This window comes from Gouania willdenowi, chromosome 16 (assembly GCF_900634775.1).
Source record: "Gouania willdenowi chromosome 16, fGouWil2.1, whole genome shotgun sequence".
Classification (NCBI taxonomy): Eukaryota; Metazoa; Chordata; class Actinopteri; order Blenniiformes; family Gobiesocidae; genus Gouania; species Gouania willdenowi.
In genome coordinates, this window is record NC_041059.1 from 11,977,507 (window position 1) to 12,000,264 (window position 22,758).

General features: G+C 37.6%; 1 protein-coding gene across 3 annotated transcripts; it reads right to left on the reverse strand.

The window, feature by feature from the left end:
- Positions 1-169: 169 nt before the first annotated feature.
- On the reverse strand, positions 170-19,708 carry zyx (zyxin). 3 transcript variants are annotated; one of them, XM_028469771.1, is made up of 10 exons: positions 19,535-19,708; positions 8,875-9,110; positions 7,513-7,760; positions 7,260-7,355; positions 5,488-6,054; positions 5,130-5,271; positions 4,266-4,435; positions 3,770-3,948; positions 2,201-2,321; positions 170-2,109 (listed from the first exon to the last, which is right to left on the reverse strand). In XM_028469771.1, the coding sequence occupies exons 2-10, from the start codon at positions 9,095-9,097 to the stop codon at positions 1,996-1,998; spliced, it is 1,860 nt and encodes a 619-aa protein (XP_028325572.1). In that variant the 5' UTR covers positions 9,098-9,110; positions 19,535-19,708; the 3' UTR covers positions 170-1,995. The 3 variants fall into 3 exon arrangements, with proteins under 3 accessions (XP_028325572.1, XP_028325571.1, XP_028325573.1); XM_028469770.1 differs by lacking the exon at positions 19,535-19,708 and adding an exon at positions 17,696-17,976; XM_028469772.1 differs by lacking the exon at positions 19,535-19,708 and adding an exon at positions 17,522-17,689.
- Positions 19,709-22,758: the final 3,050 nt, after the last annotated feature.

Below are 22,758 nucleotides of genomic sequence, written 5' to 3' on the forward strand. Positions count from 1 at the left end.
GACATCGTTGAATGTCCGTGAGAAAACATGTTTGAAGGACGTCCCACAAAGCCTGGGCAGACACACTGGAAGATTTAGTAGCAAATAAATACACATGTCGGGAAAAATACTCAAACTGTAGTGAAAAGTCCCTTCCTCCCTTTAAAAAAACAAAACAATCAACAATTCCTTTACTCAGCATTGTTCTTTATTCTTTGATACAGCCAAAAAAAAAGAAAAGGTTGGGGGTAACAGTTTTTGGACATGTACAAATTCACACATATCAAACATATAAAAATGTATATGAAAAGACAAGGCATCCTCATGTAATACAATATGATGATGATGCACAATGTAATGTCAACGCATTGTTGTACACTAATCATTTCATGGTAATGACAAGGCCAGGGGCACAAAGGTAGAAACACTGTTGCAGAATGGAAACTCAACACTAGAGGAAATTACACTATTAATGACTTACACCAACCGAGTGCAAAGCCAAAACCATTATTGCAATAATTTGTTAGTGATCATTTGTTAAGCAGCGACATGCTCATTGCAAGCACTAGAAACGGCTCTAATTGCTGGAATCATTACTGTGGTTGTAAATCAGGCTAATTATGGAATGAATAGAACACAATAAAGAAGGCACAATGCCACCTTAAAAACAAAACCACTGAAATGTTAGCATTTAGTGATAAGTACAGTACAGTATGATAGTGATAAAAAGAAGTACAGATGACTCAGACAGGTACAAAAAATGGAAAGAATAGTGGTATCCATGGAAACATGGTTAAAAAAGTACATGGAAGAAAAATCTGCATAAAAACACGAAGTAAATTTCTAACAAATCTTGGTTTTCCTAACAAATGATTTGGTCGCTGTCTGAATGCCTCCACAGTTATCTTATTGTGACAGTTTTTTTTTTTTTGCAGAGGTACACATATACTCTTAATACTTAAAGATTAAAATCAGTCCATAAATAACATTACTTCAGAGAATGCCTAATCCATCATTTAACTATTTTTCTAGTTGGATTTAAACAAAGTTCATCATATGCAGGGACGTCAGAGTCAAAGTGAAAGTTTTTTTTTATTTTTTACTTCACTATGGAACCGTGCAACAATCACAATAGGTCCTGTTTCCATGCTGCTGCTGAATGTCATATCCAAACTATTCTGCCTGTGATAGAATGTGTGCTTGTCTATCTGTTTTATGTGCTGCATTCAAATGACATGCTTAGAATGACTTGTCATCATGGAATAGACCCAAATCTACTCATTTTAGTTCTAGTTTGTTCATTTTGCACAGAAAACCCAACTCAACACATGCTAAGTTGTGATTAAATTACATCACCAACAATCTATGAACATTTGTGTTGAAGCCCTGCTTGAATTTAAAAGGCAATCAGAGCAGAGTGTATTATAGAAAAGCACGTAAACAAGCAGGAATGCCTTACTGACCGTGTTTACTCACATAATAAGATACACTCAAATATTACTCAGCCAGTCAGAAGAGTAAAACCAGAGTAAAGGGGGTTTCCTAAAGACCCCCAGCCTGCTGAACAAAACTGTCCAAGGCGTCAAGTGGGAATAGCTCAGTTTGTGCTGCTACAGCAAATATTTAGGCAAGACGTACAGAAAGGCAACTTTTTATGTTTATCAAATTCAACTGTTTTTGTGCAAGTTGTAGGAATTTAAGCGTAAACATGTAGTTGGCACAAAATATATACTATACAATTAGAAGCTACACAGGAGAGTTAAAGACCAAGAATAATAGACGGGGAGGTTCATTCAGAGCAGTACATTACCTCTGCGCTGAGCAAGGTCAACAGAGAAAAGGGACACTACACTACGTCTGCATGCAAACACTTTTTCAAGACTCACGTTCATACACACACTCCTGCACATATATGCTGATTGAAGCCCTCGATAAAAAGGCAAAATGGCAGTCTAATGAATGCTGTGCTTTTACGTTGGTTTCAAAGCTAAACTCAACGATGCTAAATTAGCGAGACTAGTTAGCAGCCGCTTTGGCCCGCTGGGTGTGGCACTTCATACACAGGATCTTCCCATCCAGTGGATAGCAGCCATCTTCATCTGCTTCTATGGACAGAGGCCGGGCACAGTCCTGCAAAAACATAATAATCATCCAGTTTGTATGTCTTTTATCCAGTTGTGCAATGGGATGAGATGAGTGGAGGTAGGATAAAATGACTCGCCTCACAGCGGTAACATTTGAGGTGGAAGTTCTTGTCGAGTGCCACCACTCTCACAGTCTCCTCACTGCCTGGGGCTGGAATAATGGGCTCATTGCAGCTCACACACAGCGGGGAGAAACGCCTGCAAAAACAATCGTGGGAGGTGGAAGTAATTATTTACTTCTCTATTGATTTCATACATTTACTGTTTGGCACAAAAAACTGAAGAAACACTTCCTATTTTAGTTGCAGTAATTCTGTCGCTTTAATTGTTTCTGTCACAGTTTGGTAGCCAAATACTAATCAGCAGAACAAATGGGAAAAAAGGAAGTTCGCTGCCGGTTTCCTCTATCGGTAAGTTAGAAAAGAGTTCAAATAATTATTTAGTTTAAATGGCAATACAATGATTAATACTAATGAGGCATTTGCAATTTAAACACTGTACTGTAACACACTGGCTCAGAGTTGTGCAATAGGCTATGCTCTCTATTAATGCACTTTTCTTGTAAGTTGTACATTTTGTAATGTTATATTTTTACATATTCATGTGTTTTGTTTTATCAATTGTGTCCTTTTAAATGTTTTATGACTGAGTGATTGCACAAGAGTTCCTATGTGTGGACTATTAGTGTATGCACAAATGGATTCTTGATTCTTAATGTACATAATATAATACCTCATTATTAAAGATGGAGTCCGCAATCCTGTTCAGAATATTTTTTTTAATATTCTGTGTGAAATTTTCCTTCCATCCTGTGAGTAGTCAATACATAATGAATTCAGAAAAAGGAGCAAAAAGAATTAGAGCTCTGTAGCTGCAGTCCTTTAAAAACTCTGACCAATCCCTGCCATTCGGTCAGTATGGAAAGAACCAATCAGATGCCTTCATGTCTCGTACAGTCCTGCTGTCTTTCTGTTTCACACCTCATTAATTGTTTTTGCTTTGGGGGATATATTTTTATATTAGCTGCGTGATCAAGCATGTGGCGGCGTGGCTTTGGAACAGAGCCTTGACGATAGCTTATGGCACGGGGAGGAAGGGGTGGGGCTTAAAGGAGGTCTTGCTAGCTGAAATCATGATAGCTTTGCAACACTTCAGACTGCATCTTTAATTACATACTAAACTATACTGACTGCGTTAAAAAGAGTCCACTATCAGCACATTTTAGGTGCGCATATTTTTTATTTATATTTATCCTTTAAAACACATCCCCACACTCTAATACCCCTTAACTTAATTTGACAATGGCCACATTACAGTCAAGAAATTACAGTTCTCTCATCATCCATCAATCCCACAAATATTAGTTTCCCAGTAAGAAGAGCATCAGTCGTGTGGCCTTTTAATGGAGGGAAAATAAGCAACACCTTTGGCAATATTTGTTCCTTATTCAAAATACCCCTCAATATCTTAAATATAGTGCAATCAAATAGCACTAATATGTATTATTTATTCATCATCTATTTTGCAATTGTGATGTTTTGTTGCAAATAAAAATGAGTTTGAAGGTAAAAGTGGAACTTGACAGTGTTCTTATACGGTTAGTCTGGTGTACAGAATATTAAGAATATGAAGGATGCAGCAGCCACCTGTGGTAATCCTGGACACAGTACGGGTTGTTGTTATCATCAGTGATGAAGGGCGCTCCTTCCAGTATGCATGAGCAGGTGCTACAGCGGAAGCATTGCGCATGGAAACACTGACCCACTGCCTTAAGCACACGGTCAGTGATTCTCTCCCCACATCGAGAGCACATTGCCAGGGAGTTCTGAGAGAGAAAAAGAAACAACATTAACAAATAGGTAATTAATTATATAGAAATGTACCAGCAAGTAATGGTGCAATATCTCCAGTAAAAAACAAAACCATACTGAATAACAGATGAGCAATGTAAACTCAATGAATTACTGTATATAAAGCATTAACTGTTGAAGTATAGAAACATATCACATGGAAGGCCAATGGAGTTTTTCCAAAAACATATTTAACATAAAATTCCAAATTTAATTTCCAGTACAGTCACAGAAACTAATGATATATATGCTGACATAGTAACATGCAGTATTTGTATTTGTATTATCTTACCATGTAGCAGTCTTCACACTGTGGAGAACCATCTCTGTCGTAGAACTGCATGCCCTCCAGAGGGCGATGGCAACTCATGCAGCTGAAACAGCTGGAGTGGAAGAGTTTGTCCATGGCCCGCACTGCAGGTTGGGTGCGGGACAGACCTTCACCACATTTCCCACAAACCTCTGGGGAAAGACAAATGAGATCTTTTATAAGATTAAATTTAGTTCACAAATCCGTTCATCAATCTAGCTGTTATAGATTAGAGGTTTACAACTCCTGGATTTGAAACCTGTTTTCAGGGGGTCGAGCAAAGGGTATGTAAAAATCATTTATATTAAATTAAAATCAAGAATTATAAACAAAAAAAATTCAAATTTTTAAGTTTTTATCATTTCACACAGGAATGATTTCCAGTAAATATTAATAATTTAAAAAACAAGGTAATAATAGAAATTATTTTCATACCATTTTTAATCCTCTTCTCTTGTTGAATTGGACTTTTGTTTAGTTCATCTTAAGTTAGTGGATAACACACAATAAATTACCAAAAATGCTGACCATTTCACCAATTTAATTTCAAAAGACATCTGTGCTTCAATGTAAAAAAAACAAACCCCCAAAACTACAAGTTCATATTTTATCTTAGAAAGCTTTTTATTTTTTTTGTTTGATGAAACTTTTTATTTTTTATGTTTCTACATTTTAACAAGAATATTTGCTCTCCGAAATGAGGCTAATGTTAACATACTATCAACTGTAACTGTTGTTGTATCTCATCAATGTAAATCAATTTAATTTCAGAAAACTGGCACATTTAAAAAAATCCTGTTTTTGTGACATAAATGAGCCCATATCTGTGACTTTGTATAAATCTACCTGTGGGAGGAGAAGTAATGACTGGTGTGTGTGTGTCCATGTCTTTAATAAAGTCCTTGGTCATCCTCTCCAGCTCCTCCACCTCTCTCATGTTCAGAGGAACACCACCACCTGGAATAGGGACGGGGCCAGGGGGTGAGGGCTGAACACACACAAACACACACAGAGGAAGCCATTAGAGCACAAATAGATGTTTGCATTATTTAGCGTTTCATTCTATAGGCTTTTTGAAGTGTTATGTTACTTATGGTTGAGCAGGTTACTCCTGAGAACATTTTGTTTGTCCACCATTCCCTTTGATAAACTAAATTATTTGTACTTCCTGTGTCTGTCTGGTTGGGAGGATACAGAAACGTACCGTCGAGGCAGGGGTCGTATTCATTGGTTGTATGAAAGATGAAGGTGGAGAAGTCATGGTTTTGGTCTGAGAAGGTGGTGGAGCAAAGGGGGAATTTTGGTTTCCATTCACTGTGCTGGCAAATAGAGAACTCGTCATGTGATTGGATGTTGGGGCAGCACCCATGCTATTTGTTAGTGGTGCAGGTGCTGCAGCGGGAGGTGGAGGGAAAGAGCTGGTGGCTGTTGGAGGCAAAGGCTTAGAAACATTGCTGACTGGGGTCGGCACTTGATTTAGGTTCTGGTTGATTTTTTGTGCCAGGGAGGACGATGATGTTGCCATTCGCCCACCAAAGGCGGTCTTTGGAGCAACGGCGGGTCCCTTAGCGAATGACTGAGCAGAGACAATAGGTGCTGGATTGTGATTGGCTTGTCGGTTGGTTCTGGCTTTGAGTTCTTCTGCCCAGGGAGCAGGAGGTGGGCGGTCTCCCATCTCAGGGGGAGGAAGGAAGGACAGAGCCGGTTTGGGAGCAGTCGGGGGTGGAGCTGATGGCTTTAGAACTGGTGCTGAGGAATACTGGTTTGGTAACTGCAATTAAACAAAATACATATTGTAAAATCTCCCAATCGCCTGAGAGCCATGAACACACAAAAAAAATACTGCTGGCAGGGTTGGGTTCAATAATAATTGTAATTGCATAATTTATAATTAATTACAATTATGACAGAATTATAATTGGAACAATCTGTCACTGTTGTAATCATGATTGAATTGTAATTAAGTTCAGATAATTTACTTTGTAACTGGAATGGAAATCCTATAAGAACTGTAATTTACAAGTTCCTGGGTAAAAAGCCCACAACAAAAATATTAATACCAAGAGATGAGAAACAAATTGGATTATAGATAGAGTTTTTAGTGTATTTTACAGCTGGTCAAAATTAAAACTGACCCATTATCATAAGAGATGCTAACAGAAAGCTAACACAAGAGGAAGGTTACGTTTTATTGGGTTATTTATTAAAGGATCAGTAACTGTGATTAAACTTTAGAAAATGAGAAAGTACTTGCAATTGACTTTCAAGTGAAAAATAATAATTGTAATTTTAATTGTAATTGACTTTAATAATTGTAATTGAATAAATGCCAGTCAACGTGATCGTAATTGAGTTGTAATTGAAAATGGAAAATTGAAAACGTAATTGTAATTGAAAAATGTAACCGACAACAACTCTGACTGTTGAGTAATACAACATAGAGAACTTCATATTTGAAACACTGCATAATAAAATGTAACAAGCAGCCAAATTCAATAAATGGAGTGAGGTGATTTGATTAAAGAAAACTCTGGAAGTGCTTTGTCTTTCTGATAAATGATTAGTGAAAATTAACCCACATTTTCTGCCCCAATTCAGGATCCCTGAGATAAAAACACGCTCTATTTTTGGGCCTCACACTGGTTTCACTCTTTACACTGAATATGTCCTCTCTCAGCTTTGAGGAAAAGCCATCTCCCTTTTTGTTTTCTTAAGGTTAGTCTGCAGCACTCCGACTACAACACTGTTTAAATATTTCTTCAACCTAAACACATGAGGGAAATAACCTGGCATATCTCCCACCTATTTCCACTGACCTTCCGTGTTTCACTTTATCTCCTCTGACTCATTTTTTTTTTCTTTTTCCACAGCAGGCATCCTGTGACTCAGCCGCCTGATGTCACTTCTCCTCTCAATAGTTCTTTGGCTCTGTTTTCAGCATGAATCTAAATGTTTACAGTTGATCACCATTCATACCTTTGGATTGAACGGCCCTCTGGTTTCCATCTCAGACAGTAAGTCAGTCAGTGAGTCGAGCTGTTTGTCAAAGCTCGTCTGTTTCTCCATAAATCTCTGATAGGAGACAACAAGGACAAATGTCCACAGAATGAGCATTTAAACATGAATCATTATGAATGCATGAAAAAGACATTTTAGAATCAGAATTTATTCATTTCAAATGTATTTAATTGGAATGGAATTTTAATGACAATACTTAGTTTTAACCCACCTGAGGGGTCCCAGTAATACTGGTAGCTGTGCTGGGTAGAGGGGGAGGAGGAGGGGGTGGAGAGGGACAGGTGGGTAGACAGGTGCTATCCTGGGGGGGAGCTGGGAGAAGGGGCTCCTCTGCCACTGGAGGTGGAGCAGGAAAGGCAGGAGGGGGGGCGTCAGAGGCAGGGGGGGTGGTTTGGCATTCAGGAGGCGGGGCTGGCAAGTCATCATCCAGAGGAGGAGGAGGAGGAGGAGGAGGGAAATCTGAAAAAAGATAGGCAATTTTTGAAATGCTGTCAAAAACAGTCTCTTTATATTATATATTATATTTACAGAGCTAGGCTGTTAGTCATTCAGCCTAGTTAATGTGTTAATTTTTAACACATTAACTGAAAACACAGCCGATAGCCTAGCTCTGTTAGTCATTCATTCTGTTTTTTAGAGCTAATCAGCTTAATTTAATTCAGATTATTGAGGTCTCGATTTGATTACAAACCGATTTTCGATTATCAACGATTAACGATTCGATTTTTGATTATTGATCTTCCATTGTTGTTGTTTATTTCTGTAATTTATGTATGTTCTACATTTTGCACGATTATCCTATGTTAGTATTTATTTTTTTCTTCTTATATGCTACAAATATGAATTTCCACTCTGGGGATCAATAAAGGTGTATTCTATTCTATTCTAATGATTCCATTCAGTCAGGTGCTGAATTATTTGACTTCTCTTTTGAATAACACCTCACAGCACCTTCAAGAATGTCTAGTATAATTGAAATACCCAAATTAAGAGGACTCGCCTGGTTTGTTTTACAATTTGAAAAATGTAAATATTCGATTTTGGAAATTCAAGAATCGATTCATAGGCGTAAATAATAAAATCACGATTAATTGATTATTGTAGTTCTTTCCACCCCCCACCCCCAATTGTCTTTAGTATAAATTACTGAGGGAAGTTATTTCTAAACAAATTTACATAATGTTTACTTTCAGTATTTCTATCAAATAAATAACATCTTTCATTGAAAGCAATATTTATTCATACATATTACACACATATATAAACATATTGCAATCATCATAAAACATCTTTGTATGAGAGACTTCTTTGTCAACCTCCACTGGTCATGTAACATGCATGAACTGGGATGGAATGTGTATGTTTACTATGCGTGTTAATGCAAACTCCAGATTCATTGGAAAACAACTGAGAGGAATGGTTTGTGTGGGAGACTAAATAACACAGCTGACCTGTCCTATTAGTCACTCAGCTGTGCATCACTTTGCATAAAGAGCAGTACGGAGCGGGACTGAATGCTTTTCAGACAAACAGAAAAAAATATTTACAAAAAAAGTGTAAATAATGAAATTACCGTCACAGAGCGATGGTGGAGGAGGTGGCAGGTCTCCCACTCGACCAATAACAGCTGTGCCTATTGGTGTTGGCGATGGAGCTGAGGGAGGGGTCTGACTTTTGGGCCGCGGAGGAGCCACGGAGGCAAACTTCTTTGGCTGGTTGTAAAAGGATGGTGTGGTGACCTTGAAGTTCAGAGAGGATGTCACCATGAATGGCTTGCTGCTACTTGAGTCCTCCATTTTGTGTGTTTATCTGCACAGAAATATCAAGAGAAGGTCAATAGCTCGTCAACACATGTACTAACTCTGCTGTAATTGATTTACATTTTAACAACAAAAAAGGATTATGGAAAAGAAAAAAAATGCAAAAATGTTCTCTCACATCAATGATTAGATTTAACAGCTGACTATTAAAGAGAAGGAATTTAATTCCATGGTACGGCATGAACCTCTTGCTTTTTCTCATTCACTCATGAACAACTTATTTGTCCAGTCATGTTTTGAAATTACAGGACTGTAACTTTAATAACTGTTTACTGCACTGATGTCCAAAGTGTGGGCAATGGCCCAAAAGGAGCCTTATTGTTACGAGTGTGAACAAAGTGCATATTTACAAAAAAACAGAACATACACGTTAAAAGTTTTATAAATCAATTTTGCTATTGGATTTAGAAGAATTTTTAGTCAAATACAGTATCTATCACGTTTCATTTAATTACAAAGACAATTCTGAAATTCAGTTTGTCCTAGAATCGTACGCCTAACTTTAACTAGCAAATTTCATTTAAAAAGCAGAAAAACAATGTTTACATAGTTACTCACAGAGCAGATCTATTTAATGCTTTTAAGTGTGGTGTGAGAAATGTTTGTCAAATTCCCTGCAGCCAGGTGATCTAAAGCACCTTTTACACAGTAATATGTAACACATGGGTGTTTACTGTCACATAAACCAGCAGCAGGGACGAGAGCAACTATCATAACATTTTTTCCTGTGAGCTGCGTCAAACGGAGAGAGACGCCAAATATTTACTTCACACCATGCCAGCGGTTGAACAAATGTTGATGTTGCTCTTGTCTCCTGACTGAGATTCTTCAAAGTCTGTACTCGCTTCCCAGAAGACCACAGGCCCCAAACATGGCTTTAACCCAGAAACCATGCTCGGTCACACACGTGGACAGACACTAGAATTAAATTCTAGAAAACTAAAACTCTTCAATAGGGTTATCAAACTTTCCTTAGAAAAGTGGACAAAACCCCAGGTTTCATTTTTTCCATTGGCCATACGTCAAGACTTGAGGACTGTTTCAGTATCTTATTGATACGACTTGTCAATTCTCAAGAAGCGTCTACTACATCAAAGTACTGATCAGATTATCAAACGCCAACACCAAACCTACACTATCTAAAACCCTAGCTGTCATAAAAAGGAGGCGGAAACATTACGCGGAAGTTAAGGAAACATCAAAGCGATCACAGACGCCTCTGACAAAGACTGGCAGTTGACGGTTGAAACATGTCTGTTCCACTGATCAAGGTGGTTTTGCTGAGGAACAGTTGTCTAAATAAATGAAACCATAACATATTATTCAAAAAGTATCTTACTAGAGTAATCTTGCTAGAAATATTATGCGGAAGTTAAGGAAACATCAAAGCGATCAGCAGACACCTCTGACGAAGACTGGCAGTTGACAGTCGAAACATGTGGATCAAGGTAGATTTTCTGAAGAACAGTTGTCTGAATAAATTAACCTTAATATGTTATTGGAAAAAGTATTCCTGTGCCAATGTTTTATTGGTACACAAAGTCTCCTAACAGAACTGTAATAAATGTTTTGTTGTAAAAAATATGTATCATTATTTTATAGTCTTACTAACTGTACATACATATACTGAACACTGAGATTGTATCCATTGTGCTGAAAGAGGTTGGGATTCTAGCCACTGGTATTTTTTCCACTGGGATTGTGACGGATGGAATTTTGTCCCGTCACCAGCTTGTGTTGCCAAGATTGCCGATTCCCACCATCGCGCCCTTAAAATCCTTTTGCCTCTTATTAGGCTCCCAAAACCTTCATCACAACCTTCCCTGTACATTGAAAAATAAAATTAATGACATGAAGAAAAGGATGTACCTGTTACACTGGTGGTGGGGCTGAGAAGCTAACCCTTTTAGAGGCTTATAAGAACAGTCTGTGGTAATAAACAGGAAATGTTTTCTAGGACAAAGCAAGATAAGATAAGCACAGTAGAGCTGATCATAAAATCTGACACAGCTAAGGACAGTATGGGTGTCATTCTAAGTACACAGTGCTTCAGGATATACTTATTCACATTCAAAGTCACAGCTCCTCAATGTGTGACATAATCCTCTTCTCTTGCAGGGAAAAGCTGGGCTTCTGCTTTTTTTTTAGGTTAGAGGATTTAGAGATGATAAACTACTTTTACCATATATGTCCACACACACACCATCACGCCCTTTAGCTATACAGAGGTGTCAGCTGTTGCACTGTGTAATGTGATAAACCTCTGACACTGATGACTACACAACTGTACTGCTGTTGCAAAAATGCCCTCATAAGAAACTCTCACCAATGTTTCAACACCCCTTTCTTAATATATAAATTTTATTTACTCTACTTCACTTGTGTGATTACTGTGTGATTGTTTGGGGCACAGAACAATCAATGAGCTGTGATCATTCTTTTTTCAGGCCCAGAAGGAAGTCTCACCTGGTTGATACCTGCAGCAATGAGGAAATATGAAAGTGAGGGTGTTCAGTCTTGTGGAAAATAGCTCAGACCTTATTAAATACTAACCAAGACTCACTTAGTAATGAATAGAAGATAAAACGCTCAGCTTTAAATTGGTTTTTGCATCCACGTGTTAGCAGGGTACGCTACTCTAAACAGACGCCTGGAAATACCGGTGCTCATACAGACATTAATTATGTATTCTGACTGAGGTGTTGTTACCACTTCTTATCTAACAAATAACACTGGATAGTGAATAATAGCTTGATACTGATAACATGTGGTTAGGTCATATGCTTTGCTGTCCTGAGGGGCTTGATACACACTCAGGCCAGGACATCCAGCAGTTAACCTCCTCAGAAACCTGATCCTTGATATGTGAGAGACCCTCAGTCTAGGGGAACATTTTTGGCACAACATCTCCATGACATCACCTTCCAGGCCTTCACCACTTCCCTCTGATCACAGTCTCCTTTCACATATTTCCTCTGTTCTTTTAATGCTGTTAACCAAGTTGTTCACCAACCCCCTAAGTTCCGACTAACAATTAAAGTGAATAATCTAACTAATGCTCCATTTTCCCTTAGTCGAACATTCATCTTTTACCTGACTCACAAGTTAAATGACATCATTGAAACTGAATTCCATTCCCTTATAAACACATGATGAGGCTTGATCATAAATCCCACTAACTGTAACGTTTAGCTTTTTAACTTGTATAAAGTTCAATTGAATAAAGTTTTAGCAGACGGAAAACCTGGACAGCACAGATGAGTTTCATTTCTTATTATCAGAGATTCATTTTCACAGTCACAGGCAGAAGGTGAAAGCAATCAGCCACCTTGATAGATGGTAGAGCTAGCAGTGATCTGTTATACTTGCTTATGTGAAGAGTCACTGCAAATGTTACATTAAACTCTTCCAAGACCAAAGCAGACAGAGTATAGCAAATGTTCTGTGGCACACTTCTCATTTTGGTTTCTCCTTGTACCTTTAACAGGTCGACTTTAAAAGGAGAAGCTGCTTTAAAGGTTTATTATTTTGAATCTGTGTTCAGTTGAAGATACGACTATAACCGTTACTTCACTTTGTAATGATTTTTTTAAGCTTCCATTTTCAAGATTTTAACATACATAAGCTTATTAGTACCAGCGTCAATGCTTTTTCTTTTTTTTAAGACAATTAAAAAAACTAACAGAACTGTAATTTTGGAGATACTCTGTCCCAGTCTTTGTCAAACTCACCCAAATGCTTAAAATCAGCCTATTTGTAGACATGCAACACATCCACATTGAGGTTAATGGCTTCACTTTTTAGTTTTTTCTAAATATGTGGGATAATAAACCAATATTAAAGTCACCAATACCTACCTGTCAGAAATATGACTACGTAATTAGTGTGGATCACATGAATGAGCTACAGCTTTTTTATTAATTCACGTTTGTGAATAAAACATATTGGATATATGTTCTGAATTTAAAGCTTTTCCCAATAAACATTCTAATGCAAAGAAAAAAAACCCAATGCTATGAATCACATTTTTACCAGGAATAAAATATTTAAAAGGAAGCCTGCAGGCCAGCATCAGCCAATGAGTGACAGAGCTTGCGATTTATCTGATAGCAACTCTGTGCAAACATGATGTAGAAAAAGGCCTTTTTCATCCCTCAAACATTGATTTGACAAGTAACTGTCAGTAAAATCTATTTTAGTCTGATAACGGTATGTGGACGATTGTCCATCTACAGTATTCAAATATACATATATATAGGAAATATTATCTAAATGAGTGCACAAAAGATGTACCTGGTGCGATTACGGTAGTATTTCACATTTCATTATTTACACAATTACTTGGGTTATTGCTTAAATTCGCTCTATATTAAATACCAAGCAGTTTCGTTATCATTGTGGAACTCAATTTAATGTGGCACTGTTACATGTTCAAAGTGTAAATAAACCAAAAGGGGAAAATACATATTTTTTCTAAAGATTGAATTTAACCACACTTTTAATGATGTCTGAGACAAAACAACAATCCTGAGGTTTTAGTTATTTACTAGTATCTTCTATTAGAGATTATACATTTATAGAATTGCAGTTCTGATAATGTGCTGAGAATTTCAGTGCTGAATGAAGTAAATAAATATATGAGAATCAGGCACTTCTGAGGAAGACTGACAGTCGAAACATGTCAGGAGATCAAATTTGGTGAAAAAAGTTATCTGAATAATTGAAACCTTAACATATTATTTTTAAAAAGTAACTAAATGAACTTACTGGAATTACTAAAGAACTCAGTTTGTATAGTAATAATCTTCTAACAGTGTCCCGATCTGATATCAATATCGGTCCGATATCAGCCTGAAAACGAATATCGGACTCAAATTTCCAATTTTTTCCCCCCCTCAATTCATTTTTTATTTATTTTATTCAATTGTAGAATACTGTAGATATTATGTTGAAGGTTAAAATTCATGTAACCAATTCTCTGTTTGAGTAACATCACTTGAGCAAGCCTTTTCTAACATTCCACACTACAAAATATAGTAATTAATATTTTTTTAATTAAAGAAAAAAAAGTGAAGAAAAAAGTTATTAAAGTGTGTATGATTCATGCTGATATCGGATCAATATCGGTATCGGCCGAGAGGCAAGGCTGCAATATCGGTATCACATCGGAAATAAAAAAGTTGTATATCGGAAAATCTCTAATTAGGGTACAATCCAAAATTCCAAAATTTATTTAAAAAAATCTGAGAAGCAAAACCTTCCAAACATAAACAAATAGTTTCACTGGTTTGACCTTTAGTTTCTAGATACTTTTATTATGGCTTGTTTTGAACCCAAATGCTCAACCCAACATGATGATATAGTTTATCAAAACCATAAAAGTGTTTTTGCCATTTATGTTACAGCTTATTAATAAACAAAAAACCTGAAATACTGACACAAAATCCTGCTTTGTATCACCAGGCATTGTATCTCTAGTGTCTGTTAATTAAACTCTCCATTGTTCTCACAGTGAAAACACACCCAGTTTCTGGGAGAGCGTGTGTAGGCCAGGGAAAAACTAATTTCAGGACAATTAACCCTTTACTGTCAGATCTCACAGGTCAGTGGTCATATAGTGTCATCCTCCGTCTGAGATTTCAGTTACAAGAATGACACAGCAAACATCCAAAAACATCCTCCACTTAAACTGTGATAAAGGTTAAAGGAAGGCAACAGCTGCAAAACTACACAGAAGAAGCAGCTTATTGTTTTAAGATTAAAACACTTAGATTGCACTATTTTGAGTCAAAAACAGTGCTTTCAAACAAACAGAAAAAAATGTGTTTATCCATAACATAATTTAACTACAGACCCTTAACCAGTGTCATCCATCTGCCAAAACTTGGCATACTCATTCACCCAATCATGTGCGTCTGTATGATCCATCTCTCTGTAATATTTTAACCAAATCACTCACTTTGGGCTGTGTGTAATCTCAATATTAAAGCGAGTGTGTTAGTAACCTGGATGTGTTTCATTCCTGGTGGAAGTTGGTCTCGACTCAATCTGATTATAATCATTAAGCATATATTCATCTCCGAGACCTTTTTAGTATCATTCCTGCCGCATTTCATGATTTTCATTTATTACATCACCGCAACAAGAATATCTAAGAGGTTTCTGTGATGACTTATCGTACCAAATATTTAAGAATGATTGACAAAAATGTTCAAAAAAAAAAAAAAAAAAAAAAAGAATTTAACTGTGGGCCCCGGGAAGAGACGTTTAAAAAAAGGAAGTGTCTCCAAGTCCTAGTATGAAATACGTATCCATATACCAGCATTCTCTCCTTACAAAAGATGACGTTACGTGACTATTCCGTCCGGTTAGGGTTAGTTAGTCCGTAACGTAGTTTAGGATTAGGGTTACGATTAGGTTTTTTATTAGGGTTAGTTAGTCCGTAATGTGGATTAGGGTTAGGGTTACGGTTAGGTTTTTGATTAGGGTTAGTTAGTCCGCAACATAGTTTAGGGTTAGTTAGTCCATAACATAATTTAGGATTAGGGTTAGTTAGTCCATAACGTAGGTTAGGGTTAATTAGTCCGTAACGCAGGCTAGGGTTAGGGCTACGGTTAGGGTTAATTATTCCATAAAATAGTTTAGGGTTAGGGTTAGTTAGTCTGTAACGTAGATTTAGAGTTAGGGTTAATTAGTCCATAATGTATTTGACGTATTAATACAAATGGAAGTACAAGTGCGTAACGTCTCATTGGCCAGTTTAGGTCACGTGGTGCACCTATCACATTACCTAAACTGGCCAATGAGGGGCGTTGCGTACAGATAGAATGCCGGTATATTGATACATGTTACGTATTGATAACCACTGCCTTTAAAAAAGTGGCAAATGACGATCCAAATAAACAAAGTTAAAAAGTTCTGGTTTTCAATTGTTAGTTTATTTCTATGAGGACGCTGCATGTTTTGTTTACAGAGCCTTTCGGTGTCCTTTCATTTTCTAAACATGCATATTAGTCACTTTTAATGTCATAACATTAAAAACCTGATTAAACTATTACATTTAACTTGGTGTGCTGTTTATAAGTATGTCGCAAGGAATTCCAAAATATAAAATTACCTTAACAGATCATGCTTTTTTTTTTTTTTGCCTATCAGACGCAGACTAATAACACAAAGGATTCTGTTGAGATTATTTAAAGGAAGTGTCTATTGATACGGAAAAATATCTATAGCCCCCGGGACTATGGGTAAGTTTTCCGGACCTTTTCTACATAAGCGTAATGTGCCTGTGTTTTCATTGTGTCAGGACGGCCGAGTGGGCTAAGGTGCCTGACTGAACAATTCTTCCTTTTGCTGTCGTAGGTTTGAATCCCGCTTTTGCAATATATTTTTTTTTCATTTTAACATATTTAATAAGGCAAAATCCACCTTTAAAAATACATATACGAAAAAAAGAATTTTTTGGGGTATTTCCTGGTTAGGAATAAAATAAAAGGGTTAGCGGGGTAGCTAAAAATAAATATAACCTAAAATAAAACTGACGGAACTTTAAGTCACATGGTGCACCTATCACGTGACCTAAACTGGCCAATGACGGGCGCTGCGTATGAATAGACTTTCAGTGTATTAATACGTTTCCGTATCAATAGCCACGGCCTTATTTAAATGTTTCCTCTCTTCAACACAATGATTTCAGGTGTTTATCAGGCATTTTGCAAAACTTCAATTAGATTCAGGTGTGTTCTAGTAAAGACACTTATAAAACTTGTAGGGCAGGTGGCTAAACTGCATTTGTGTCACTAACCTAGAATTAGCTTTTCATATATGTTTATTAATTTATGATCCTTTATATTTTGTCCTGGTGTACCCATTTACACTGACTGCTTAGATTTACCTGGTAAATATTAACTATGTTACTACAAACAGAACAAAATGCTTTAACGAAAAATGCTAGAACTAGAAGCATAATCAAGTAAAGTATTAAGTATTAAGAGAGACTCTTGTAAACACACACAGAAAGGAATGTACCAATGGTGGAGACGTGACAGCGCAGGCCTCACGTGTAAAAAAAAAAAAAAAATTTAAATCTCACCACCACATGTTAACCCCACCATGGTGTCTTTCTGCTCCTCCCTCGGAGGTATTAGATATACAAGCTTTTAGCTACGATGATGGCTTTTCGTAACTTTTGTTACGACACATAAATAGCGCACAATAATATATAAAATCCAGTTAGCTGCAGCTTCGATAAAAATCTAGGTTACTTAGCAACGGCTGATTTGACCCATTAGCGTACACGATAAAGACTGTGGCCAAGCTAGCTAGTCCGGTTAATGTGTCAGCGGACTTTAAGGCCAAAACTGTACATCCATAATCGTTAAAATGACAACAAATACTCACCAACAACCGGTGACCACCCTGCGGTTATACAGTCCCACCACACTCACGGTAACATTAGCCACGGACTGTGTACAGCCTCTCAACACATTGTAGGCTAAAGCCTCGGTACGCGGGGTTTCGGTGGTTAAACACGGACTAGTAGGAACACCGCCCCGCTTTTTTATTTGTTCCTACCTCATATGGAGATGAAGAAAATCTGTCTCGACTGTGCTGTCATCCACAATGATATTGTATTGCTAAATGAAGCGCAAACTGCCCCCCAACTTAGCTCAGTGAACTTTGCCGCTGCGCTTCCTGGAGGAGCTTCCGCATAGCCGTGCCTTATCGGCCGTGTCCATCAGCTGCAGTGTGGGGCTCAGACTGGATACCGTACCAGCGTTTACTCTTATTCTTATACTACTACTACTACTACTCCGCTACGTACTCTTCCACCATCACCATCTTTGTGACATTTGCATGGTTGTGCTACTGTTTATTTTATTCAAATGTCAGATCCAGATGGTGACTGTGTGCCCTGCCCATTGGAAGAGGAAGTTTAGACTGAAAGATACACTTGCTCTAAACCAGTGGTTCCCACACTTCTTAAAGTCCTGTACCCCTTCAGACATTTAACCTGAAGCCATGTACAACCTACCGCTGCACACTTAAAAAACATAATAATGTAATGCAGTAATTTTTCAACCTTGGGGTCGTGACCCCATGTGCGGGCGCCTGGAATTCAAATGGGGTCCCCTGAAATGGCTATACATTTATAATGATAAAAAATACTTGTTAAAAATACATTTTGAAAATATTTTAGTTAATATTATTTTTCAAATCATAACCACACACAAAACAATCTTAAACAACTGTATTCTATACTTTCACTTTGTTAAGTATAAATCAAGTTCAAATAAAATGCCGTATGAAAATATCTGAGCTGGCGAATCTTCTCACGTTGTGCACTAATCAACAACAAACGTTATCAAAAGCTAATTCTAGAAAGAAAGAAAAAGTCCCTGGAGACGCCAAATATTTGTGATATTAAGATAGGGTCACGACATACAATGTAGCCCGACGGTGAAATTTGTATCTGAATTTTACCTATCCTGTTAAGGAACAATATAGAATAATTTTTTTTAAAAGAAGAAAAATCTGTAACCATAGGTAATCAGCTAATGTGTAATTTGTGGCAATGCATGGAGGCTTCTTACTACTGATCAATTATATTCTAGTTTTCAATTTTCATTTTTTATTCATGTACCCCCTATGACAATTTGTGTATCCCTGGGGGTACCCGTACCCTACTTTGGGAACCTGGGCTCTAAACCTTACAGCAAGAAAATAAAAAATGACACAAAAAATGTTATATAAAGAGGTAAAGTTAAAATTACACAGCACAGTTACACAACCCCATGCATACGTTGAACATCAGTGTAGTCATCAGACTGACACAATGACAGCTGATGATGATAGTAACATTATTAATGAATGTGTGTTTATACAATTACGAGAAAAAGTAGGCTTCATTCATTTTACCAATGGCTTTTTTTTAAATTATAATATATCTACCACATTTGTTTTTAAAATTTTACAAAACAATTGATAGCAAATGATCTAACCAACGCACACATATATATTTACCTCTTTTATTTACCTATTTATCCTGTTCAGCTTTATACCAGTATATGTTTGGTTAATTAGGATTGAATGTAAACAGTTTATCAGTCCAGCGTATAACACAAAAAAATTGACAAATCTAATTCTGCAATCACTTTTAGAAGGTAGCAGGATAGAAAATCTTCATTAAAATGCACCTCAAATTTGCTTTTGTAATGGATAAATAATTTATTCTTTACATCCAGACTGTAGTTCATTGCTCTAAAATAGACTAATCGATGACCTAAACATACATGTACCAACAAGACTTTACCTTATTAGGCAACCTGGAGCAATCAACCTCCAAATAGGTAAGACATACACCCACCATCACCTTTTGTTCTGATTTAACTTATTACAGATGAAGTTACTTACCTTGCTGTGTGGATCAGATGTATAACTTCCACTGCTTTCCTTTGTTGTTTTTATTCTTGGTCCAAGTTTGTCTGCAATGGTAACTTTTTCTCTGTTTCGTCCTCCAACACTAAACCCTCCCACTGTGCTTTTCAGCCTGGAAAGGCAATGACACCATCCATCCAAACAAGTTCTTTCTCGTTTTAAGCTCACTGTATTTCTTTGCTCTCTCTCTCTCTCTCTTTCTCTCTCTCTCCCCCCACCCCCACTTTTTCCCCTTTCTCCCCCTCTCTGACCCCACATAAAGCATACTGTTAGACCCCTCCTCCTTCACACTGCAACCTCTTTCCCTTGCTCTCTTTTCTTCCCAAATTCTTACAGCATTCTTCATTCAATGACATCAACCCTGTTGCTTCTCCTTGTAAGGTCAGACGGAGGGAATGCGGGAGCAGAGGGGAGGGAGAGACTTGATTAGATGCAGACACCATAACCAGTCAGGAGGAGTTTGAAAAAAAAAATGTTTGTGCAGCTATGGAGGAAAGTATTTTGGAGAGTAAATGTTGGTGCTTTGTTTTCTTAAAAAAGTCCGTAAATTTGGTTGAAAACTAGCCTTTTATTTGCCTTAACAAGACAAGAGTGAGTCACTGGATAAGTATGTTTAATTTGGCCTTCAAGACTTACTCTGTTTTGTCCTGTGTGAAGGCTATTGTGGTATATCAACCTGGTCTTAAAATGAGACCTCCAACCCTGCTTTTATATCTCGTCCAAGAAGATTTTATACTCCACTTGACTTTTATCATTGCTGCAACAAAAATGTGCTTGCACTATCAAAAGAAGCTCTTTTTCAAAAAACTGTTGTAATATTTTTTAAACAGTATTCCTTCTTTTGGTTTTACATTTTCCAGTAGGGAAATTAACTAATTGGAAATAATTTTTATGAATAAAAACAGCCAGCTATAGTTGAAAAAAAACAATGAATAAATCAAGAACTTTTCCATTCCATTGTCTGCTGCCTATCCAGGCTACGGCTCTTTAGACGTTTCTAGGCCAGCCAAGAAATATAACCCGTTCAGCATGTTCAAGGGCATCATTGGGGTCTCCACCCAGCTGGACATGCCCAGAACTCCTCTCCAGGGAGGAATCCAGGAGGCATTGTTATTAGATGATTAAACCACCTCAGCTGGCCACCTGGCTGGATTCTGAGCCACACTGTGGAGAAAACTTATTCCAGCCGCTTGCACATGTGATCTCGTTCTTTCTGTTGTTACCCAAAGCTCATGACCTTAGGTGAGTGTTGGGACCTAGATCGACTGATAAACAGAGAGCTTGACCACCTGGGGTAACTCTCTCCACAGCGCACTGGACGTGTTAAGCATCCGCATAACTGCAGACACTGCTCCATTCAACCTTCACTCATGAACAAGATCCCAAGATACTTGAGCTCATCCCAGCTGCTTCACACTTGGCTTCAAACCATTCCAGCAAGAGCCAGAGGTCTTTGATCGATGGGGCCTATAGGACAACGTCATCTGCAAACAGCAAAGATGAAATCCTCTCAGCCCCAAACTCCACCCCCTTCACTACCCAGCTCTGCCTAGATATTCTATCCATCAAAGTTATGAAAGAGAACCTGTGACAAAGGGCAGCCCTGGTGGAGGCCAACCCTCATAGGGAACAAGTCTGACGTACAGAGACTAAATGGCCCTTGAAATTTGCAACATGAAGTATACAAGACTGTTTGTTTCATCAACAACTATTGTTCTTGAACAGTTCTGTATACTTTGTTCTGTTTCCATTTTTTTTGTCAATCTTATTTGTCCTCAACAATATCATACATGTTTTTGGAAACCCAAGCACTGAGAAATCCCAGTCTACACTCAACAAAGTTGACCTGCCCCTCATAAGTCTATATAGACATAAGGCAGACAATCTAAGACATTCACTATAATAAACTGGTGAGTCAGACTCCCAATATTTAACCAAGTATACATGTTTTGGTATTGTGAGTTGACAGTATGAGCAGAATATACAGCCAGAAATAACAACTAAAAGAAATGACTTCAAAGGGCTAACACACATATGGAGCAAGTGAGAAAATCTCAAACACATTTTAACACCAATGGCCAAATTTAAACTCATAACTTATGTTATGTCTCCCAGAATTTGATTTGTGAAGAAGATGAGGTGTTTAGAGTGAACTTCAAAAAAGCCTAGGCACAAATGGACACTGTGAAATTTTTTTTTTTTCAAACCAAAATTTAATTGTAGAGCACTTTAAAAAACAACCACAGCTAAAACGAAATGCTGTATAACCTGAAAAATTAAACAACTAAAACCATAAAACATTGAAAACAATAAGAAAAGCACTCGTAATAAAAACAAAACAACAGAAGTACTCATTCAGTGTCAAAAGCGAATTAATAAAAATGGGATTGAAGATCATTTTTATGGTAAAAATGGACAGTGAAGAGGCCTCTCTTGATGTGAAGATGAAGTTCATTCCAAAGTGAGGGACCACCAGAGGAAAGCCACTAAAATTAATGTTTGTTGTTGTATACAGTTGCATCCGACAACCTGAACTACATTAATCTCGCTGTTGTCTTACAGGTTATCAAGTGGTTTTCTGTTATAGACACAGCATACTTTGTCTTTATTTGGGTTGTAAAAACCCAAATAAGGTCATTCCAACAGTCCCAGCTGAGCATGGTCATATGCAAACCCCAGCAGCAGATGTTGTGTTTCGATTTGTGTCTGATTTATGCGTGTGACCTACAAGGAGTGGTCATGGGGTCTTTGTTAGCCTATTGTCCACTCAGGAATGTTTCCCCATTTGACTTATTTGCAGTTGGGACAAAATGTGTCAATTCTTCACTCTAAAGGATGTCCATACCATCTGTGAAAATAATTTGAACCTCATTCTGAATTCCTGCACTGGACTGGCACTTTCAGAATGGGTTTTGTTCACCCGTGTTTCAAACCTCATTACCTTTTTATACATCACTGGTGGCCGTAGGCTTTCTCAGATAAATGCGTCTGTTTTCCAGCTGCTGACTCTGGGTGGTGTCTTAGTGAGTGAAGATTGGGTCAGGCAAGGGAAAGCCAACTCTGGGGTCCAGCCAACGTAAAGGTAAGACTAGAAAAACACACACAGGAGGCCATCAGAATCAGAGCCAGACAGGCTGGAATGCAGCCAGACCTAGGAATGAACAGTTCCTCCCTCCTCCTGCACAAAACGGCCATATTTC